We start from the raw sequence: 19,910 nt of genomic DNA, 5'->3' as shown, positions 1-19,910 counted from the left end.
AGCCACTAGCTGCAACCACGTGTAGTGCCAATAGGTTTTCAGCTCTTGCTGAACATATTAACTACTACTATTTATTGTATTCATAAAATCCACATTGGCCACGAAATACAACGCCTAGTCGGACAAAATGTGGTATTTCCCAACGTGGTGACGGCGATACTGCCCTGAGGTCAATGCGCGGCTAACCTCACCTCATCCAGAAAGGCGTCCACAATGCGAGCCTGGTCCTACTCCGGCACAACAAACAGACAAAAAAAACCTCACCTTCAACACTTCAGCGCGCACCCCAACAGTATCAGGCCGATTCAGGCGATGACATCCTAATCAAAGTCCTCTCCGCCTCGCTGAACCCAGCAGACTACAAAGTACCCGAGATGGGTCTTGTCGCCTAAAAGCTCGTGATCGGCACCCTAGGCATGATTTCTGCGGCGAAGTCATCACCGGCAATATCAACCGACAGCGCACATGACTGGAAACTTACTCAGTCTGTGATATGATTGGTTCCCCAATAATTAGTTCCAAATCGGATGAAGCTTTTCCACGCTGGTGATCTTAGCCCCCAATAGCTTTGCCGCTGCTGCCCAATGTCTACTTCGAAGGTCATTTACCTGGAAGTAGTGATATCATTCCATATCAACAGCTAACCACCTATATGTCATTCGGGTAATCATTTTGCAATGACATTTGGCATTCAAGGAACTATTCCAAGTGGAGAAAGGAGTCTCAGATATTGGATCCTTAGCGCTTCCTTATCTCCGGCTAACACCGAACAACTTGAACATTAATGTTCTCACGAATTGATTAATTGTCGGATCATGTCCATCGTAGGAAAGACCACGAGTTTTGGATGTTGGCATCTGCGCCCCTTGAGAGAACGGTCGTAAGTCTATTGGAGAATGTCGTGGTCTGTCGCGGGATGCAAAGCATCGGCCGATTTGAGGCAGGCCACCCTTGAAAAGAAGATAAGGCAAGGCCATGGTATTAACCAAAAGACAAGAGTAACTTAGGCAGGCATGGCTGGTTCACTGTTTCTCTGAAATAATCGCTAGTAGACTTTTGGGGTGGTGGCACCATGGCATGGTGTTAAGGGATGCACGGACATCAGAGCAGGTGGAGACAAATAAGCCAATAACATCTAATAAACACCATCCATCCCAACTGGTGATCAATTAAATAGTTGATGATACGTCCTTTTTACTCACTGTTTATCGACTTCGTCGCGTGAAATGGTCAACACACGTCGAGGATCAATCAGTTCACCCGATTTCCACAATGACATTTCTTTCAGGGCATCCGTTTCCTCATTCTACTATCCACGAGAGCCCAAACACGTTGAATCTGTTGTAGTTCAGAGGTATTTATTGACTTGTTATTTCAGAGGGATACACGAGCCTATATATACAACAATGAGCCAAGTTGATTGGAAATCAACTTGGTCGTCGGTATAGATACTTCGGAGCTAATTTCGACGGTGCGGCTTGGTTCCTGATCTACACCAGCTTCATATCACAACAGATCCCACTGACCGTTGAGGCGGCTGACTCTGAAGAGGCTCGTTTGGTGCTGGATACCTGAATCACCTGACGGTGATAAGCGTTCTATCGGTTGATTATTCGCTTGCCAAGTGGACGGGATGTGTCTCGGCATCCGCCGAGGGAGACTCGGAGTGGACGAATCAACACTTTACAGTGAGCATAAATTGAATCGGAAGCTATTCCATGCCCTGTTTTTGTATATTCTCATTTTGAGTAATAGAAGATCCTTTCAAGTGGTAACTCTCTTTGATTTGGCAAGTCAACTGTAGTATTCTATGTTAACAGAATAGGGCATGTCACCCCTGAGGGATAGTCCTTCACGTTCCTTTAGCATTTTCCGGTAACTCTGCCAGATTGAGCCCGGAGGGGTGATTCCAGTCATCGAGTACGCTAACCAGTCGTTCCCGGGATACTTCCAATGCCTGCTCAAAAAAGCGCAGCCGGGATAGCTGTTTGTCGTGGCGAACCTGGAGACCATCTCTTTTCTTTCTCAGGTGCGTACCGGCCTCCTTCAAGACCATGTTTTCCTGCTCTAGCTTCTGGCCATCAATGTGCTTGGACACACATGACTCCCATAGGCGTCGATAGAGTCCGACAAGTCGAGCTGCTGGAAGGCGAACTTGGGATCGTCGCGCTCGAGGTCTGCTAGAACCTTCAAGATGAGTTGAAACGGCTCGGTCGCCAGGGTGTGTCTTGTTTCTGCTTTCTGTTGCGAAGTGGAGGGCTGCAATGGTCAGCAAAAGCGTTTGAAGCCGAATCATTTCACTTACCAATGGGGCATGGCCAGAACTTTCCTTTGATTTGTCTTTCTCATCAAGGATGGGCAATTCACTGGGCTGCTGATCTCCTTTTTCCTGGTGTGGCGAGCTGTTCGGGGCATCCATTTTGTCCGCAGGAAAAAGTCAGGGGTCTGGTTAGTACAATTTCCATCGATCCTTAGTGTCTCTTATGGACTGCGCAGACGCAGGCGACTACATAGAGAATTTAACGATTATCACAACTGTTCATTGATGCAGTCGGATTTTGACAAAAGTTTTGTTAGTTTTCGGCGGGCTGTTAACAGTGTATTTAACAATAGGGATAGTCGGTCGGGGACACTAATCAAACCTCACGATGTTGAGGGCCAAATGAACGCTTGTTCAAGATATATATTTTAATCACACCTCTTTCTTTCTCGTTGAACGCCTCAGAAATCCGAACAAATGGAATATTGTAGAACTTGTAGTCATTAAAAAAATTTTCAAATAAAAAAAACAAAAATTCTTTTGGTGCGTCTTCATGGTCGCAAGTTCGGAAAGTGAGTGTTGACAACCTGTGGCCAAGCTTCAACGGGTTGACAGGTCGAGCACGACCTCGCTTTCTGCAGTCTAGAGGGACAGACCCACATCTCATCCCAACCACATAACACTAAACCGAGGTTAGAGGAAAAAGTCCATTATTTCGATAGATGAAGTTGTAAGCGCTTTCCGGTGATTCAACGTTGAAACGTTCCCAGATGAGGTATCAGAACAAGAAATATGAGCCTTTCATTGCGCATTGAAGAGTACTCAGTGCCTCGATTTAAGAGGGCCGTGAAGGATTCAACAGTCAGCCAACGTTTCTTGACCAACTCAGCATGCTGTTGCTCAACACGACTCGTGCTCGTCTCTCTCGCTGAGAATCTAAAGGCAAAACATGTCGCTGAAAAAAGTTGAGGTAAAAAGAAGACGTGGGTTTCAACAGGCCTCAATTAGACAGGTGTCCTTCAATACTGCCTGCCCAGCTTCCAACTGACAGAAGCCGAGAAACCTATAAATCCGTCCTCTACCCCCGGCAATTTGTTCTACAATTTATTCACTTTACTACGCAAAGTCGAGCAGGATTGTGTCTGAGTCACTTGATAAGTTCTCCCCCCTTGACCCGGTACTAAATTCCACTGTACTGACATTCATAGGATACATCGCGGACCAGCAAGCCACAGTGCCTGTGAGAGATACAGGTATGATTCCCACCAGATGCACTGTCATTTACACCAGCAGCTTAAAGATGTATATGCAAAGATGCCTCCGCCACAGCAGCCGACTGAGCCGATCTACTGTACAGCCTCTGTGTATTTCCAAGAGAAAGCGCGAATGTTTACGTCGAGGTATGTGAATCTTAGCCTGACCTGTCTCACTGATTCCGACGACGATGCGATCTCAATAGAACCGAGGACAATTGACCACAGTCGCGAGCGCAAAGGCCACCGATCTTAGCCGTCTCTTTGTCCCTAGTCTTGGCCACCAGAGCATGTGAGTCATGGATTATGTCGCCGATCTGCAAGCTAATGAATGACAGTGAACATGGACATCGCACCTGAAGTCCCCGAGGACACAGTACAGTAGCTTTCGAAAACGGCTTCCCCTCGAGACACTGACGGCTTGTTTCTCGGCCCGTACCCGAAACAACACTAGTTCAAATTTGGATTTAATTCCAACCATGCTTGGCTTATAAGACATATTAGATTACCACTAGTACTAATATGCACTAGCGGGGTCAAGGGTACAGGTCGAGAAACAAGCCGTCAGTGTTTCGAGGGGAAGCCGTTTTCGAAATCTACTGTACCCCCGTTAGTGCTCTGCACAAAGCCACTGCCTACACACTATTCATGGCCCCGTCACATCGGAACTCGCAGCAAAGAATCAGATGAAGAAGGAACGGGCTAAAAACAGGTGCGGACATCCGATCGCGATCTTCGCTGCGCAGAATGTTGTGATATGAGGCTGGTGCAGATCAGGAACCAAGCCGCACTGTCGGAATTAGCTCCGAAGTGTCTATACAGACGACCAAGTTGATTTTAAATCAACTTGTGTAATTGTTGTATATATAGGCTCATCTTTCCCTCTGAGATAATAACACAATTGATACCTCTGAACAACAACACAGAAGCTTGAGACGTCCATTCTTCATGACAATGTGAGTGATTGATCGCATCCTCTGCTGCGCCATATCAGTTGTTGCGAATTTTTGTGCTCCAAATCACCAATACCATTACTGATTTTTATGCCACTATAGAAGCACCCGTCACCACTGTGAAAGATACCCGTTGAGAGTCCTATCGCCGGATCGGAGATAAGACCAAGGTGGCACTACGACGCGTGCCCATCGCGTCTTGCGCCTCAACCTCACCGCCTCCACACCACGAACAGCAGAGTGTATGAACCTCTCGCCGTCCCCCTCGCGAGGTCTTATCCCATTACGACTGTACATTTTCCTGTCACAGGTGGTTCGTTACGTGCCTTTGGCTCTCAGAAGTTGCCCGGTGCACCTAGCGCAGCTTATTCAAAGCGACAGCCGGAGCGAACTGGATACAACATCATGTCAACACGGCATGAATGGTGGCTGCATTGATGGAGACAACTGTAAGTGATTTCGTCGGTAAGATATGACCACGAAGCTACTTGATCGTTTCGTCTCAAGCGAACGTTCTGCGAACTTTATGAACAGGTAAGTTACAAAATCTCGCCTAAGTGATAAGCTTGCTGACTCGGATCGTACAACAGCGCCCTTTATATTCCCGTCACTCGAGTCGAATGCGATTCAAGCGAAAGCCATGTCTGCTCGAGCTCCCCTATACTGATGCGATCGCATGCTGTCTATCATCCTCACATAACTACTGGTGGCATCGATGATGAGCCAATGTAAGGTCCAAATCGTCTCGGCCCTTCTCTCAGTCGACTCTGTGCATCAGTCATGTGCTGATGTTTCTACCCAATACAAAGCTCAAGCCACAATGTGCCTATACCACCATGTCTCGGCATTCGAATACCGCGAAATGATAGCCTCCTTGTGGATCGAATTCGTGGCGTCCAATGGATGAAACACAGTGTTCTTGGTTCGCATCTCGCGTCTTTTCAAGCCGCTCCGAAAGACCGGAGATGTGCTGGTGATTTGTTTTGCTCCATGGCAGGTGAGCCATATCTTCGCAGACGGCCAGATGGTTAGTCCAAGTCTGCGTGCAAGGAGAAGGAGACGCAAAGGCCCCGTCATTTGGAGCCTACAGATTAACAATGGCCTAATCAAATACACATCAAGAGAGACCGTCTGGTCCCAAGTCACAGCCGAGCCAACTAAAGAGCCACAAGCTAAGAATCACGGACCTACACCGTCTCACATAACCCTACTCGGCTTTGCTCAGCTGTTCGACGTATTCGAGCGGGTGGAAACTAACGAGCGAAAACGAACCAATCGGACATACACGACGCTGCATCCAGGGCGCTTTCAGAAACGTTGTAGTGTCTTTATACTTGATGCCTAAGGACGCCTTTCCATCTAAGACGAAGCAACCCGTGCAAAGGCCACTGACCCTGGACGCCGCTTGCAGGTTAGTGAAACCGAACGTGTGTACCATGTCCTCACTGAAATCGTTTTCTAGCATATCGCGCGCAAGCAGCTCTTGTCAGGAAATGGCTGAGTTCTCTGCATCCCCTACATCGAATGCCGTTGAGCATCAACATACTCCCAAATCTATGGTTCTGATTGTTTTTCTTGACGGACTATCAACCAGTAAAATGGAAGTCCGCAGCGTTGGTCGTTTGGAATAAAGATTTAGTAGAATCGTATGCAAAGACGTGCCGGTTCGACACGCAGTGTCATGGAGCAGTGGCTTGGGGGCTAAGGGACAGAGCACAAGCGCCCAAAATAGCGACATGCTTGCTGGAAGTGACAAGCATTTCTGAGGAGAGAAATATTACTTCTTTTGAATGGTTGGAGATTTAACAGAACTTGAGCATTGAAAGTGGAAGAGAGGTTCATATAATATTTTTTCGGCATATTTGTATGTCGTGGCATTGATTAAGATGAGTTCCTGCTTCGGGAAAATAAAAAGGAGCCATCGGAAATACCCGCAGATATTCCAAGATCCATGGCATCGTCATTCGAATGCCCGATAAACGGTGAATTGCTAGTACAATGAATTGTCCGATGTGTTGATATCGTCATTGCTTGGCAATATTTCAAAATTGGCGAAATTCTGCTTTTCTATCACAACGAGCTGTATGTGGATTATAGATACGGTGCTTTTCAGTCTCGTAAGATTAGCCAATGATCGACGGTGCTGAATCCAAAATAGCGACCTGGTTGATGCCTTGCCATTCTTCGCCATAGCCAACTAATGGAACCCTTCCAGACGGGGTAATCCATGAGGCATTCAGCTAAGCAAAGGACACGCGGAGGACACGGATCTACATGCCGCATCTACGCTCCTCTGAACGTATGCAAGCTATCTTTCTTTCACTTCCTCGAGCTGCGTCCTGTAGTAGATTCCACTGTAGCTTTTTTTCCATGTTGGTCATCCATTAGAACCCCATCTAACTCACAAAATAGGTCTCAAATGGCCTCAAATGGAAGGGCCGGCCAGGGAACAGTCTACCAAACAAAACATCGGCATTTTTAGATATATCATAGAGTGAGAAAACCAGCAGGCTAAAAGAATACGATTTAACGAGGAAATACCTTTAGAAGGACTACATGGAACTAGAAAATCATGGTACCCTGATTGGTTGGACTGTCCGTGATCGACTCTGAATATGACCATGGAAATTGTTGACTCGTGGGTTACACTGGATTCCAAAGCGTGCCGCCCATGGAGTGTTCGGTGGCAGATAGCTCAGAGATTCAATAGGCACATCGTCAATACCCTAGCACTTTGATGTCTGTCCGGTCTTATCAGTCCACATCAGCTTGTGATGGAATCAAAGAGCTTACACAACAGTAGTGGAATCCCGAAAGATTGCAACCGTAGGGCTTGCTGGGGAATTCTTAGACTTGACGCTTAAGAAGGATATACCAAGGCAATCTTACTCGCTTGGACAAGATTCTCCGGCCCTTACGCTCTCGCATTCCTTATCATGTCTGTCAATCAAACCAACAAAGTGATCGTTTCGGATTTTCGAGGACTCACTTCAGCGGCAGCTGCTGGCGAAGCAAATGCGAGAGCAGCAAAGGCAAACAAACAGTAAAAGAGCTTCATAGTGGGTGTTGTGCGAGTTGGGCAATTTATTTTGGAAAATATTGGACTGAAAGTATTGGGGAAAAAATTCGCGTCATTTGAAGAGCAAATCTCTTAATAAATACCTTGGGCCTGCAGACTAAATGTGTTTCGACCTGGGCGCGAAATGCAAACTCCTTGCAGCCCCTCATATGATAGGGCATTACCACCAAAATGTACATCTGTTCCGTCAGTTCAATGTAACGCAGCGCAGAGTATTGCCATACTGGGCTTCTTGGCGGGGGGGCCGTACCAACGGGTAAGACGAGACATGCAGATCACTACCCTGAACGGAAAGTCTCGAAAAGAATTCTCTGACCCCTGGAATATACGGTCAGAATATTGTTTACTAGCTGCTGATATTGCATCTTCGTTTGCTAAGCACGAAATCGACTCCGTTCCCCGGCTGAGTCTTGTGATATGTTGATGCCGAAATTGGTAGACCAGTAGAAAATCTGGCCGCGCCGCTAGGAATAAGTTTCTTCTTCTCGAGGTCACCCTATTTAATTTGAGAAGATAAGCCACCTTCAGCTGGGAGGCAGACAAGGGCTTAGTCAGAGCTTCATGATTCACGATCTGCCAAATGTCTCCTGTAATACGACCTGTAGTCGCTTGTTTGATTATAGGAAAGGGTAGAGATCATAGTGTATATAATGAAATAGATTTGACTTGGGACTATCTTTAGACTGGTGGCGTAAGAGCAAAATAATCTAGCACTCCGAAAACCTCAGGCTCTAGAGCTGAAGCGTCTCAATTGAACGACCTGGATCTTTGGAGTCTCATTCCAGCCAAGTGCATCGTGACACAAGAGGATGGCCGAAAAGAACTAGTGAGAGCCAGATAACTACTAGCAGTTACTATCACGACTTAGTACAATAGTATGCTTTGAGATTGTTGATCCATCCACGATCAAGTACTTTTGTTCCAGGTACTTTACGGGTATTGTTCCGCCACTTCAGCCCGGTTGACCGTTCCTGAAGAATTGTCAACTCTATGCTGAAATAATCTGGATGACACTCACGATCCGAATGAGCAATCATAACCCTTGGTTCCAACTTTGATTGAGCCGACATTTCCCTTGAATTCTTTCTCTATCTCGTGCATCACACCAGGCTTCTTGCATTCTTTGTAGCAGCCACCCCCCCCCCAATTGTAGTCGTGTCATACTTTGATATCAACGCAATAATGGGCGCGGGCCTGAAGGTCGGTGCCTTCAAATGCGGTTTATCAAAATTTCAATCAAGGTACGAAGAGACGCATCCTAAGAGGAGGTTCTTACCTGTAGGTGCAGCAATGGCTTGGGAGGTGACGAATGCCATCAGTCCGAAAGCTGGAATGTATACTTTCATCTTCGCTGATTGAGTGGGATTGAGAATTAACTTGATGTTTCCCAAGATAGAAAAAGAATATAGAGGTGAGATCTTGGTGAATATTTATACATTTAACTTCGGGAATGTACTACAGGTAGTATAGCATGTGCCAGTGTGTAATATATATAGGTGTTGCGGAATGGTATTGATCTCCAGCCTGCCAGGTGCCCAAATCAGGGTCCAGGTGGACGCCTTAAAACTAGTAAACTTTAGAGCTCGTACTTTAGTCAGACCAATGGCGTCTAAGCCACGTGATATATAAGTACCAGTATGTAATATACCTGGGTCAGAATATATGGATACTACTCAGTACTCAATACTAATTGCCCAGAACCCATACCGTTGCGGGTATGTTGAATGTGATAGGTAAAATATGGTGTCGCGCAAGGTCATAACTATCGTAGACGGGCTATATGTAAGGCTCACATTCCTCTATCACAATCTGGACGCCTAAAGATCATGTTGCAGCTCTACAATATCTGCGTTAGAATCACTCGATCTAGCAGCCAAGCTGCTAGGTTTGGATTTTGACAATAGCTGAAAGAAACATAACAAGCTGTCAAATGTGCCACCGAGGCTACGAAATTTGCGGTCGCACCAGATGCGACAGATCTACTGGGTATGTGTCACATCCTTACTGCACTCGAGTAGACGGTCTGGCATGACCTTCTGTGAGATGAAACATACCTTCGCAACCTCAATACGGCGCAAAGAGCTCCGCAGGTGCTGTAGCCATGCATCCACCTTGTGCTGGCCGCTTATGGTTTCACCATGACTCAGTCTGACAACTGTGTTTCCTAAGGATCTTTCTTGTGTGATCTATGTCTACGTCGATGACTTTCTCATTGCTGCAGCAAACTTGCACGAGGTCAACCAAGTACAACGAGCATTGGAAAGGGAGTTTTGATTGAACGACCTGGGAACCCCGCGTTCGTTCCTTGGGATTCAATTCGACGACCATGCGAACGGAGTCATATCTCTTCATCAACACCAGTACATCCAAAAGATTCTTGCTGAATTTGGTATGGAAACCTGTCAAACGAAGACTACCCCGACGAATCCCAAGCAAATTCCGAATCATCGTCCAGAGGAGGAACCATTGGACGAGGAAGCAAAAGCTCGTTATGCGACTGCCATTAGTTCTTTGATATATCTTATGATTGGCACGCGACCGGATATTGCGTTTGCGCTGGGCACGTTGAGTCGCTTCACGTCCCAGCCGCAATCGCACCACCAAGTCACTCTGTAGCGGTTGCTTCGCTACATCTGCAGTGGCTCCGCGCCTGCCTAGCAGAAATGCAAATGTATCGGTCCCCGGTCACCAACGTCATTTTTGACAACCAGTCCGCTATTGCCCTATCGCGCAATCCCGAGTTCCACAAACGGACCAAACATTTCAACGTGAAATTCCACCATCAGAGAGCAGTGCTGAATGCTGGCGAGATTGGTCTTCAATATGTTCCTACTCAGGAACAGGCCGATGACGGTCTCATGAAGCCGTTGGAACCTACGGATATTGCCAAGTTCTGTAGTCTTCTAGGAATCGAAGCCTTGGAGACTCGGAGGCAACGAACGTGACAGCGCAGGCGCTCTTTCCACTTTATTTGCCCACCAAGGTTTTTGAATGGTTTACCGAAGCTTGCATGCACAGCGTTGATCCAGTAACGCCTTGCCAGCAAAGCGATCCTGAGGGGGAATGTTGTGATATGAGGCTGGTGCAGATCAGGAACCAAGCCGCGCCGTCGGAATGAGATCCGAAGTATCTATACAGACGACCAAGTTGATTTCCAATCAACTTGGGTAATTGTTGTATATATAGGCTCATGTATCCCTCCGAGATAATAACTCAATTTGTACCTCTGAACAACAACAATTTTCATAGTCAAGGTTCCGATTCTGCTTATCTCTCTTAATTATACAGATGAACAGCTAGTGGTTATAGTAGACGATGGATAAACCACAACATGACAAAGAACAGTTTGGGGACTTTTTTCGTGGTGGCGGTAGATGGAGCGGTAGATGGAGTGGCGGGCAGTGACTTGTTGACAGCAGAAGCCACTGCGGAGAAGTGCTTTCTGAATGCTTCTGATTCAGATGCATTGCACCAACTACCAGCCTTAAGCCCTCTATTAAGTACGCAGGACGAGTTGTTTCCATCTTTATTGAACAAAGTAACCAGACCCGTGTGGTTTATCTGTACCCAAGCAACCGATGAGCCATTTTCTGTGCCGCATACATCAACTCTGAGCGCAGAGTGCTGCTCACTGTGCTCTAGTAAACTGTTAGCAACTGAATTTTATTCTAGGTGTGATGGTTATAGGTACTTGAACAATCATCCCCATCTAGCGGGGCAAAAGATGCAGAGTATCCCGTGCAGCCATAGTTGCCGTTGGACCATATCAAACCACTGGCGACCGTAATCTATGACTTCAAGAATTCCGGCTCTAGAAGTGTATGCGGGAAAAAAAACTAGACTTGCAATTGATAAAGGATACATCTTTAAAATGTCCGAGAAGAAGGAGGCTCGAAGGCGATGAGCTCAAGGTTAACGGTCAAATGTTTCTAAGAGCCCGAAAGGTCACGAAGAAAGGAAAGAGAAATTCAGGGGAACGTAGGAATATAAGCTTCTTCTTTACGAGATTTAATTGCATATAATCACAGAATTGGCGACAACATCCATAATCACCAAGCGCAACATGCCTTGGGCATCTCGGGTTATCCTTAATACCCCCCCTTAAGACTCACTTTTGTCTCATCATCGTAACTCAAGTTGTTGACTAGTTGACTTACTATTTTCTCCCCACCCTGCTGATAACATACTTTTCACTCCCCTACGCCCTCCATCAGACATGAGATTGAGGCACAACTCTCTGCAACCATTCTCGACATTGGCTTGACCAATGCACACCATTCAGCCCTTGGCTAGAACTGCGGCCAAGACCTTAGCTCGGATTATTTATTGGGCCGGCCGCGAAAAATTGAGGGCTGTTATTTCATGTTCTTTGATGTCTTGATCGAGATCATTGGGTATCAAAGATTCGCCATCAATCAGGGCTTAGCGCAGTTGCCGATTTCGAGAATGACTGAACGCGGTCCCTAATAAAATAGAATAAAATAAAATAAGATAAAAAAGAAATTCAAACTCAACCATTTATGCTCATCTCGAATACTTGATAGAGATGTTGTTCTCACCGCTTAAGTAGAAAATGAGCCTTGGACCTAACAAAATGGTGCTAAACGTGTAGTTATTGTGGAGTGAGTACATACACATGAAACCATAATTTGAGAAAACTTTCCAATTTCAACATCGAAGCTACCCCCTCAGATAAGCTACTCGACAGACTAAGAGCCTCGAGCCAATGAAGGTAGTCTTGGCGGAAGAAAATTCCGACTAAGCTACTTTCCTGGAGGTCATTCTTTGCGTTCTTAGGAGGATAGCACTCTTGAAAGTGCTAAATCCAATAAATACATAGAGGTAACGCACTGCGGCTAGCGGATCAGGATGTGGCTGTTCAACCTGGTCAATCGGGATCCCAGGCATAATTAAGCCATACATATCTCGTCGCAGTTTCTCAGAGATAGTCTTCAACGACCTTGAGAAGATAGAGTAGTGTACTCTTCCAGGCACGGACGGGTACTAGAAACTGATAAATAGATAACAGATCCATCTATCCATGGTATGGCTCTGCGGGATGCTCCTTGCGATGCTTCCAGAACTCTTCCTTTCGCTTCTTTTCCAGCTCCTTCTTTAGCTTTTCATTTTCCTTCGAGTCCTTCCACGCCTCGTCGTATCCTTTAGACTTTTCCTCGTTCTTTTTGATTTCCTTTTCGTCCTCTGTAATCTTGTCTGCAATCTCCTTGATCTGCCTTTCGTATTTCTCCTTGATACCATTCCACTCTTCCTCGGGCATGTTATCTCTCTTTGCTTCCTTCTCTCTCGCTGCCAGATCCGCCTCCTGGTTTTTCTTCAGTTCTTTGTTTTGAAGGAATCGATTCTTGGCCTCCCTGATTTCCTCGTCAAGACTAATCTTATTTTCCAAAGCCTTCTCCATTCTTCGGGTAGTTACTGCGCGATCGACCATGGCGTCCAAATAGGAGCCGTACTGTTCGCCGTCAAACACATTCGCTGCTTGTGTATCAGCAGCCTCATGCGCCATCTTGGTAGTATTCAAAGCACTGAGACCATACGCAGCCCCGTAATCTTTCACGGCCTTTGCATCGACCTTGCTGTGCATGTATTTTTTCATCTCTTCCAGTATCTTTGGCCTCGCGGCTTGGCCGATCACAACCGGGTCTAGTACAATTTTTTCCTTTTTTCTCTTTTTTTCCTCGATGGCCTGGTTGATGGTCTTGTTAACGGCCTCTTCTGCCTTGACTGGAAATTCCTTTGCCATCTTATCCAGGTCCAGTAACCCAGGCACTGAAAGACTCAACTTGATTCCGGCCATTTTCATCACCACCTTTGAAACCCAGACACAACCAGCCTTCAGGTTTTTTGCCGATGTGACTGCATTCACTGCAATTGCGAATCCCGCTGCGACTGAGGTAATATCAACTGCGCGAAACTCCTGAGGGTCGTGAGGAGTGGTCAGATCAAGCGCCAACGGCAGGAACTTCAGAGCTTCATCATCTCTTGCCGATGCAGCCAGACTCGTGCCGATGTCTGATCTACCATCCCAGGGGAAGGTACGCCTGCCTTGTATCTGCTCTTTCTGGTCGGGGTTTGCAGTCGCCCAGGTTGAACCGATGAATGATTTACCACCTGTTTCCCCTTGCACATCGAACGGAACAGTAAAGGTGATGTGGAAGGATTGCTGGCTATCACTAGATATGAAGGTGACGGATCCATCTCCTAGCGTTTTTTGCGATTCCACAGGTGTTCCGTCGACTATTCGATTAGCTCATGAATCGGCAAGGGTGGGATATACATACTGTAGATGGTTCGATGAACCGAGTGAACTAGCAGCTCCTTCGCGGTATACCCTGGACTGTCCACGCTGTATGCGCCTCCAGCATAACGAAGATCGAAATTTGGACCAGGGGTGACATAGTCGCGCAGGACCTCCAGATCCTGAGCAGTGACGTCGGCATAGCCCCTCTTATGAAGTACTGCCTTTACCGTACCGGCATCTCCCTTGACGTTTGCGTTGATGAGATCGCCCAAAAAGTAAGCGTTGTGGTATATCTCATCCATGAAGCGCAGGGCTAAATTCTGTGCGGATAACGACTGCACGATAGCAGCTGGGTTGGCCGTATGCGTAGTACTACGTGGCATTGTGCCGAGAAGCACAACATCTGTCGGCATGATTTGGGTCGTTGCCTTGATAAACCTCACACCCGGGACGAATACATTCTGCGCAGAGAAAAAATTGAGTCCCTTCAGCTGTGCCTTAAGTGGCGCAGGTAGCCTGAACTTCACTTGATTGCGAATGGTATCCGGAACATCATATGGCTTTGCCACATAACCATAACGTCCACCATTGCCCTCAACCCACTTGGCCGTGTAGGACATGGTGGGAAGACTGGTTGCGTTATCAAGGGCAATCGATAGTTGTAGCTCATCTCCGTCGATACTGCCGCACAGCTTGCCAGTCTATTATACGTCAGCGGTTTCCCCGCCATTGTAAGATATGTCCAGACCTACCTCTTCCAAAGACCCGGAGATCCTGGTTGTACCCCATTCGTATGTGATAAGTTCCGGCACTCGCTTATCCACCAAGTACCAGGTTGCGTCAGTCTTTGGCGCCCAGGACCATTTCGGAATCGTTTCCAAGCTGGAATTATCTTTGACGCTCACAGTGACCGGGTAGGCATCAAAGTCGACACTGAACTCTGGAATGCTGTAATCCTCAATTCCTGTGCTGCCGATGTTCCAACTCGGAGGGTCGCCCATCTGGATTACTAGTCCCATTCCACCTTCAATCGCCTCGGGTTTAATGGACTTGATGAGTCCGGTAAAGTTGTATTTGAACTGCTCGGCTAAGAAGTTGACGAAGAGCTTGTTTGAGATGAAGATGCTGGCCTCAAAGCCAGTCGGCACCGGTGCTAGCTCATCATTTCCCTTATGTTCGAAGTGTGGATGGGGCCTTCCTGGCTTATTCTTGGTGGCAATGAAGACATTGAGATAGCCTGGCTGTGACCTGATGACGAAGGAGCGGGGGCGTAGCGTTTCCGTGTCTCCTGAGAGAGGCCTTTGGTTGGAGATTTTGGAAATGCTGATATCGATCCAATCGACATGGTTCTTGCTTTGGAACCAGCCCTGGATCTCGGCTGTGATGGTGTCCATCAGGTCATCGCTCTCGCGCTTTTTCTGGTCAGCCTTCTCCATCTTATAGACCGCCTCGTCATTTGCGAAGTGAAAGATCATGGCAACTTCTGTTGTTTTCTTTTCGTCAAGTTTGATCACATTGCCGGGCTATGACTGTTAGCGATGGTCTGCATGATGGTAGATGTGTACATACCTTGTGCACAGTATCTCCACTGATGCCCGCAATGGGCAGGAAGACTTTCAGCTGATATGCATCTTTGGCGATGTGATCCGTTCCTGGTTGTCCGATTGGCTTTTCATTCTGGAACACGGTAGTCTTGTATGATCCATTAATGACCATGACGAGGATAGCCCTGGACTGGCTTTCCGAAGCGTCAAATTGAAGGACAGGAGAGGACAGATCCAGAGTGAAATCACGAATCATGGTTATTTTAGTGGCCTTGTTGATCGTTTCGCTATGTTTGAAGGAGACATTGCTGAACTTGGGGCACTTGCCCCAGGCCTCTTGGAGGAGAGCATTCAGCGGGTCTTGGGAGTAGGAGACCATGACGTCCCATCCATCGGTCGCATTGACGTTCTGGACGGCTGCGTGGAATTCGGGTACGGACTTTTGAGCAGACATTGTGAACCTTGGAGATCGTGTAGTTTTCTTTCGATTATTATCTTTTTTGCAGGTTGTTGGACGGGTCTTTATATCATTTAGAAATATCACTTAGCACGGCTGGACTCTTGTGTAGCTGAATATCCTGTAACAGCAGCAGGCAGCAGCTGAATTTTTCTCAGCTGAAGCACGGCAACCTTGGGTCAAAGAGTGCCGATCTGATTGACTTGCCATATGAGTGGCCAACAGTCATAGCTGAAAAGGGCGGGGTATACAGATTGACATCAGCGTGCATAAAATCTCAGCTCATCACATCGTGAAGGGATGGCTTGGCCAGTGATTGGCTGGTAGAGCAAGCGGAAGAACATTGCTTCAGCTCAGTGTGAATTCTAGAGTGGACATCAATTGCTTTTTGGGGCGAGTTGCATGAATCCTTACAGCTCTCCGCTTCTCAACAAAGACCATATCCCGTTTCCCTCCTCCCCCGACAAGACTTCATCAACTCAACACTATGGCGCCCCTTCCCCCCAACCCAGACACCATTATCTATCCTCCTGAGGATCCGCAGTTAATAATCTCGGTCGCTCAGTATACTCGCAACTATCCCCTCAACGCAGTCTCACTCGATGTCTATGTTGAAAAGTTCCTACTGGGAGACCATGTCGAGCCGATAAACAAGCATAATAAAACCCCATCCCGACTAGGGATTTTTGCAACCCAATTTTCCATTCCACCGAGAAATGACGATGACCCTCGTCTTAACGTGGGTGTTCCAGGCGGAGGCGGAGGAAAGTATGTGGATAACCCAACCAAGCCACAAGACACATACCTTGTCAACGATGGTTATCGGGGAGGAGTGCTAGGCTTTTTCGCTGAGGAACTCGATGAGCAAACAGCCAAAGGGCTGCGGTTCAACGGTAAGCATCTCCGGACACCCATAGGCTATTGCTCATGTGAATAGTATGCGGAGGCGCGGGGTACAGCCCCGATGACATAGCCGATGCCGAGCATGGCGCTGCGGGTGGGAATGGCGGCGCAGGGGGAGACATCGCAATTGTCTACACCAGTGTAGCCACTGCTCCTGTTAGTCTGGCACAAACTCTCTTGACCGATCTTGCAAAGTCAGAGATAAAATTCCCTGATGATTTCGACCAGAGGACTTCAGATCTCATCGGCATGTGCAATAGTGATAAGGTTCACACTGTTCCACGGTCGCAGTTGGATAAATTGAAACAGTCCTTAAAAGGCCCTCAAAGTGCCTTTGAGGAGGTACTGGTGAACGTCGTTTTCGCTTTGAAAATACTCGATAAAAGTGTGTACTCGGCTTTAACCCAGACTGCCGGAGTCACGGGCGGTTATGGCGGACGAGGATCTCGCGGCAGCAAGGAGAATGGGGCTGATGGACGGCCTGGAGTGGATGGCAAGTATAGAATACAGTCGGCCACCGATGTGGAAACCATCTGGAATAACAACCTGTGTTTTGTCCATCCCGTCCAATGCCGGATGCTTCTGGACATGGCCAAGCTGCATTACTATGTCGATGGTGCAGACGACCTGGCCAAGAGCAAGGATTTCCTGGAAAGACTTGTATCAAGGCTGCAATTTCTCGACTTCGAGCCTCCCGGTACAGCTAGTTCGGAGACTAACCTGGTCAAAGCATATCGCGATGCTGAACCTCGTCTATTCATCCCCAGTGGCCCAGAAACGAAGGAACCTGCATCTATTCAAAGCCTCCGTGCCATCAAGATGGAGGCAACAGCCGTTCTAGCCATGTTCAACTCTGGCAAAGACTTTTATGGTAATGATCGCAACCGTGTCCCAAGAGGTAGCTTCAAAAGCTTTGAGCAGACAATCGACAAGGAGTTGAAAGCTGTCAAGGAGGCAGAGACTACCTATAATGCCTACCTTGAGGCCGCCAATGAGGCCGCAAAAAAGGGATACTATATCAACCACAGCCGAACAGCCAGCGAGTCAGCCAAGGCATCTAACAATGCAATGATCAAGAACGCCAAGGACGACCTTGCAGACAACATCTTCAAGATCCACACCTTCACAGAACCCATGCAAGCCGCAAGCATGAGTCTTCAAGACGCGGCTAAGAATATCATGGTGAAGATTAAATATGGTTTCAATGTTCAGGCTGCACAGATATTCGAAGCTATTGGGCAGATTATCATGGTACCAGGAATGGGAAAACTTGGGATGGCTCAACTGCAGGGTGTGAGCCTGCTTCATCAAGGACTGACGGAAATACCTGGTGATGCCGGAGTGTCGGTCAACAAGGACTATCTGATCAAGCAGGTGCAGAACATCAGCGGCAATCTTGACAGTTTGTACGAAGCATACAAAGTGAGCAAGGATGGCACGATAGACTTGCTTGATCCGGGGGCTGCCAAACTGCAGATCACTGAAGAACACCTGAATGCTCTTCTGAGCGAGTATGAGAATGCACTGCCCCCAGATACATTGAGCAAGCTTAAAGCAAAGTTTAGAACCTACGTTGGTGAGTCATCCTCTCTCTATTGATGTTGTATACTAACTAAATAGATCTTGTCATCAAACGAAATGCGGCTGTTCTTCGATATAACGCAGCCCTCGTGGTGATTGCCAAAGCCGTCACCGAAAACGCAGGGCTAGATCAGGCCCAGTCAAACATTTCGCAGATGGAAAAAGTGTCTTTCGGAATGGACAATCCCATGATGACTGTCGCGATGAAAAACGCCTATCTCACTGCGGTCAAGCAACTCCAATCTTGGCTATACCACGCCCAGCGGGCATACAACTTTGCCGCCCTCAACTCGAACAACATCCTGGCCAGCTACTTCAACACAATTGACACCTCTCAGTACACATATGGGCAGCTGAGTGCAGCCTATACCACATTAGATGATGCACATACGAGCTACATACAAGCGCAGAAGAAAGCCGCGGTTCCTTTTCCGACTATTCGATATGAGCTGCCAGAGAGTGACTTTCGCCTTATCCAAGCGAGTGGAACGGATGGACCTTCCTGTCCCGTCACCATTCCCACGCCAGATGGGGACTGCGACCATCACCCGTCGCCATTTGTTGACATGATGGATATCCGATTGACCAAAGTCCGTCTATTTCTTCCGGGAGCGAAGACGAAGAATAAGTATCTGCATATTACCTTGAGGCACATGGGCGAAGAGACCATTGCCGACACTAAAGACAAGGAGATTACGTTTACCCATGAGACGGTTGCTGTCTTATTCAGATACAACATCCTGACGAAACAGTACGAAGGTCCTGGGACATTGCCCGGTATCATTGGCCGGCTGGATGATGATGATGATTATGCTTTGGTAGGACCATTTGCGGTGTGGCAGATTGATATTGAACCAGAGAAGAATGAGGATCTCGACTTGTCGGAGATTACGTCGGCATATATGGAGTTTGAGGGTTCTTATCGGCCTCTGGCATAGTGTAGCTATTGTATCTTTGCACCTCCTTAATGAGCAAATCGCCCTCTGGTCTCTCTTCATATGACCTTCCAAAAAGACGTACAATCACTATGTCAAGTCCTCCTTGCTCCATGACTATAATTGATGATGAATTTCAACGCCTAAAAGGTATCAGAGAGATTTGCCTCGATGAAGATGTCATCGCATCTCTTCAAGACGCGCAGGCAACGATCACATACAAAGGGATATACAACCTGCGAGGACCTTTCAAAAGGTCTCTCATTCACTATGCTGCAATGGGTGACTGTGTCGAGCTCCTTCTTTATCTCCTCCAAGATGGGACAGCAAAAGATGACCTCGATCAGAACAAGCGAACGCCTCTCTCCTGGGCCGCGCAATACAGTGCATTGCGTGCGGTGAAGCTTTTGCTGGACAATGGGGTGGACATTAACTCCATGGACGATATGTATATAACACCATTCTCGTGGCTGATAGAAGCGGGTAGGGGCCCAAATCAAGCAGCCACAATAGATTATCTGAGAAGGAATGGTGCAACGAAGAGAGGTGCTACACGGGCTTCGATCAAGAGAAAGATCATTCACGTATTTTCTTCGGTCTTTATAAAATAAAACTCGCATCGTCTTTTGGGTCACCAGAATGAAGCATCTATTGTTTATGAGAATATTTGGGCCGCGAAGGAGGTG

At 47.3% G+C, this 19,910-nt stretch overlaps 2 protein-coding genes across 2 annotated transcripts; one reads left to right on the top strand and one right to left on the bottom strand.

Annotated features, from left to right (window-relative positions):
• Positions 1 to 12,580: 12,580 nt before the first annotated feature.
• N7506_001832 (uncharacterized protein) lies at positions 12,581 to 15,802 on the bottom strand (the record flags this gene model as incomplete). Its single annotated transcript, XM_056951128.1, has 4 exons — positions 12,581 to 13,800; positions 13,845 to 14,505; positions 14,557 to 15,327; positions 15,374 to 15,802. 4 exons carry the CDS (start codon positions 15,800 to 15,802, stop codon positions 12,581 to 12,583), a joined length of 3,081 nt encoding a protein of 1,026 aa, XP_056817043.1.
• A 490-nt stretch (positions 15,803 to 16,292) lies between these two features.
• Positions 16,293 to 19,227, top strand: N7506_001831 (uncharacterized protein; the record flags this gene model as incomplete). The annotated part of the gene is made up of 3 exons (XM_056951127.1): positions 16,293 to 16,698; positions 16,743 to 18,284; positions 18,329 to 19,227. 3 exons carry the CDS (start codon positions 16,293 to 16,295, stop codon positions 19,225 to 19,227), a joined length of 2,847 nt encoding a protein of 948 aa, XP_056817042.1.
• Positions 19,228 to 19,910: the final 683 nt, after the last annotated feature.

Source organism: Penicillium brevicompactum (genome assembly GCF_028827555.1).
Source record: "Penicillium brevicompactum strain IBT 35665 chromosome Unknown utg000001l_segment0_segment0, whole genome shotgun sequence".
Taxonomy (NCBI): domain Eukaryota; kingdom Fungi; phylum Ascomycota; class Eurotiomycetes; order Eurotiales; family Aspergillaceae; genus Penicillium; species Penicillium brevicompactum.
This window is presented reverse-complemented; position numbering and strand designations above follow the sequence as displayed.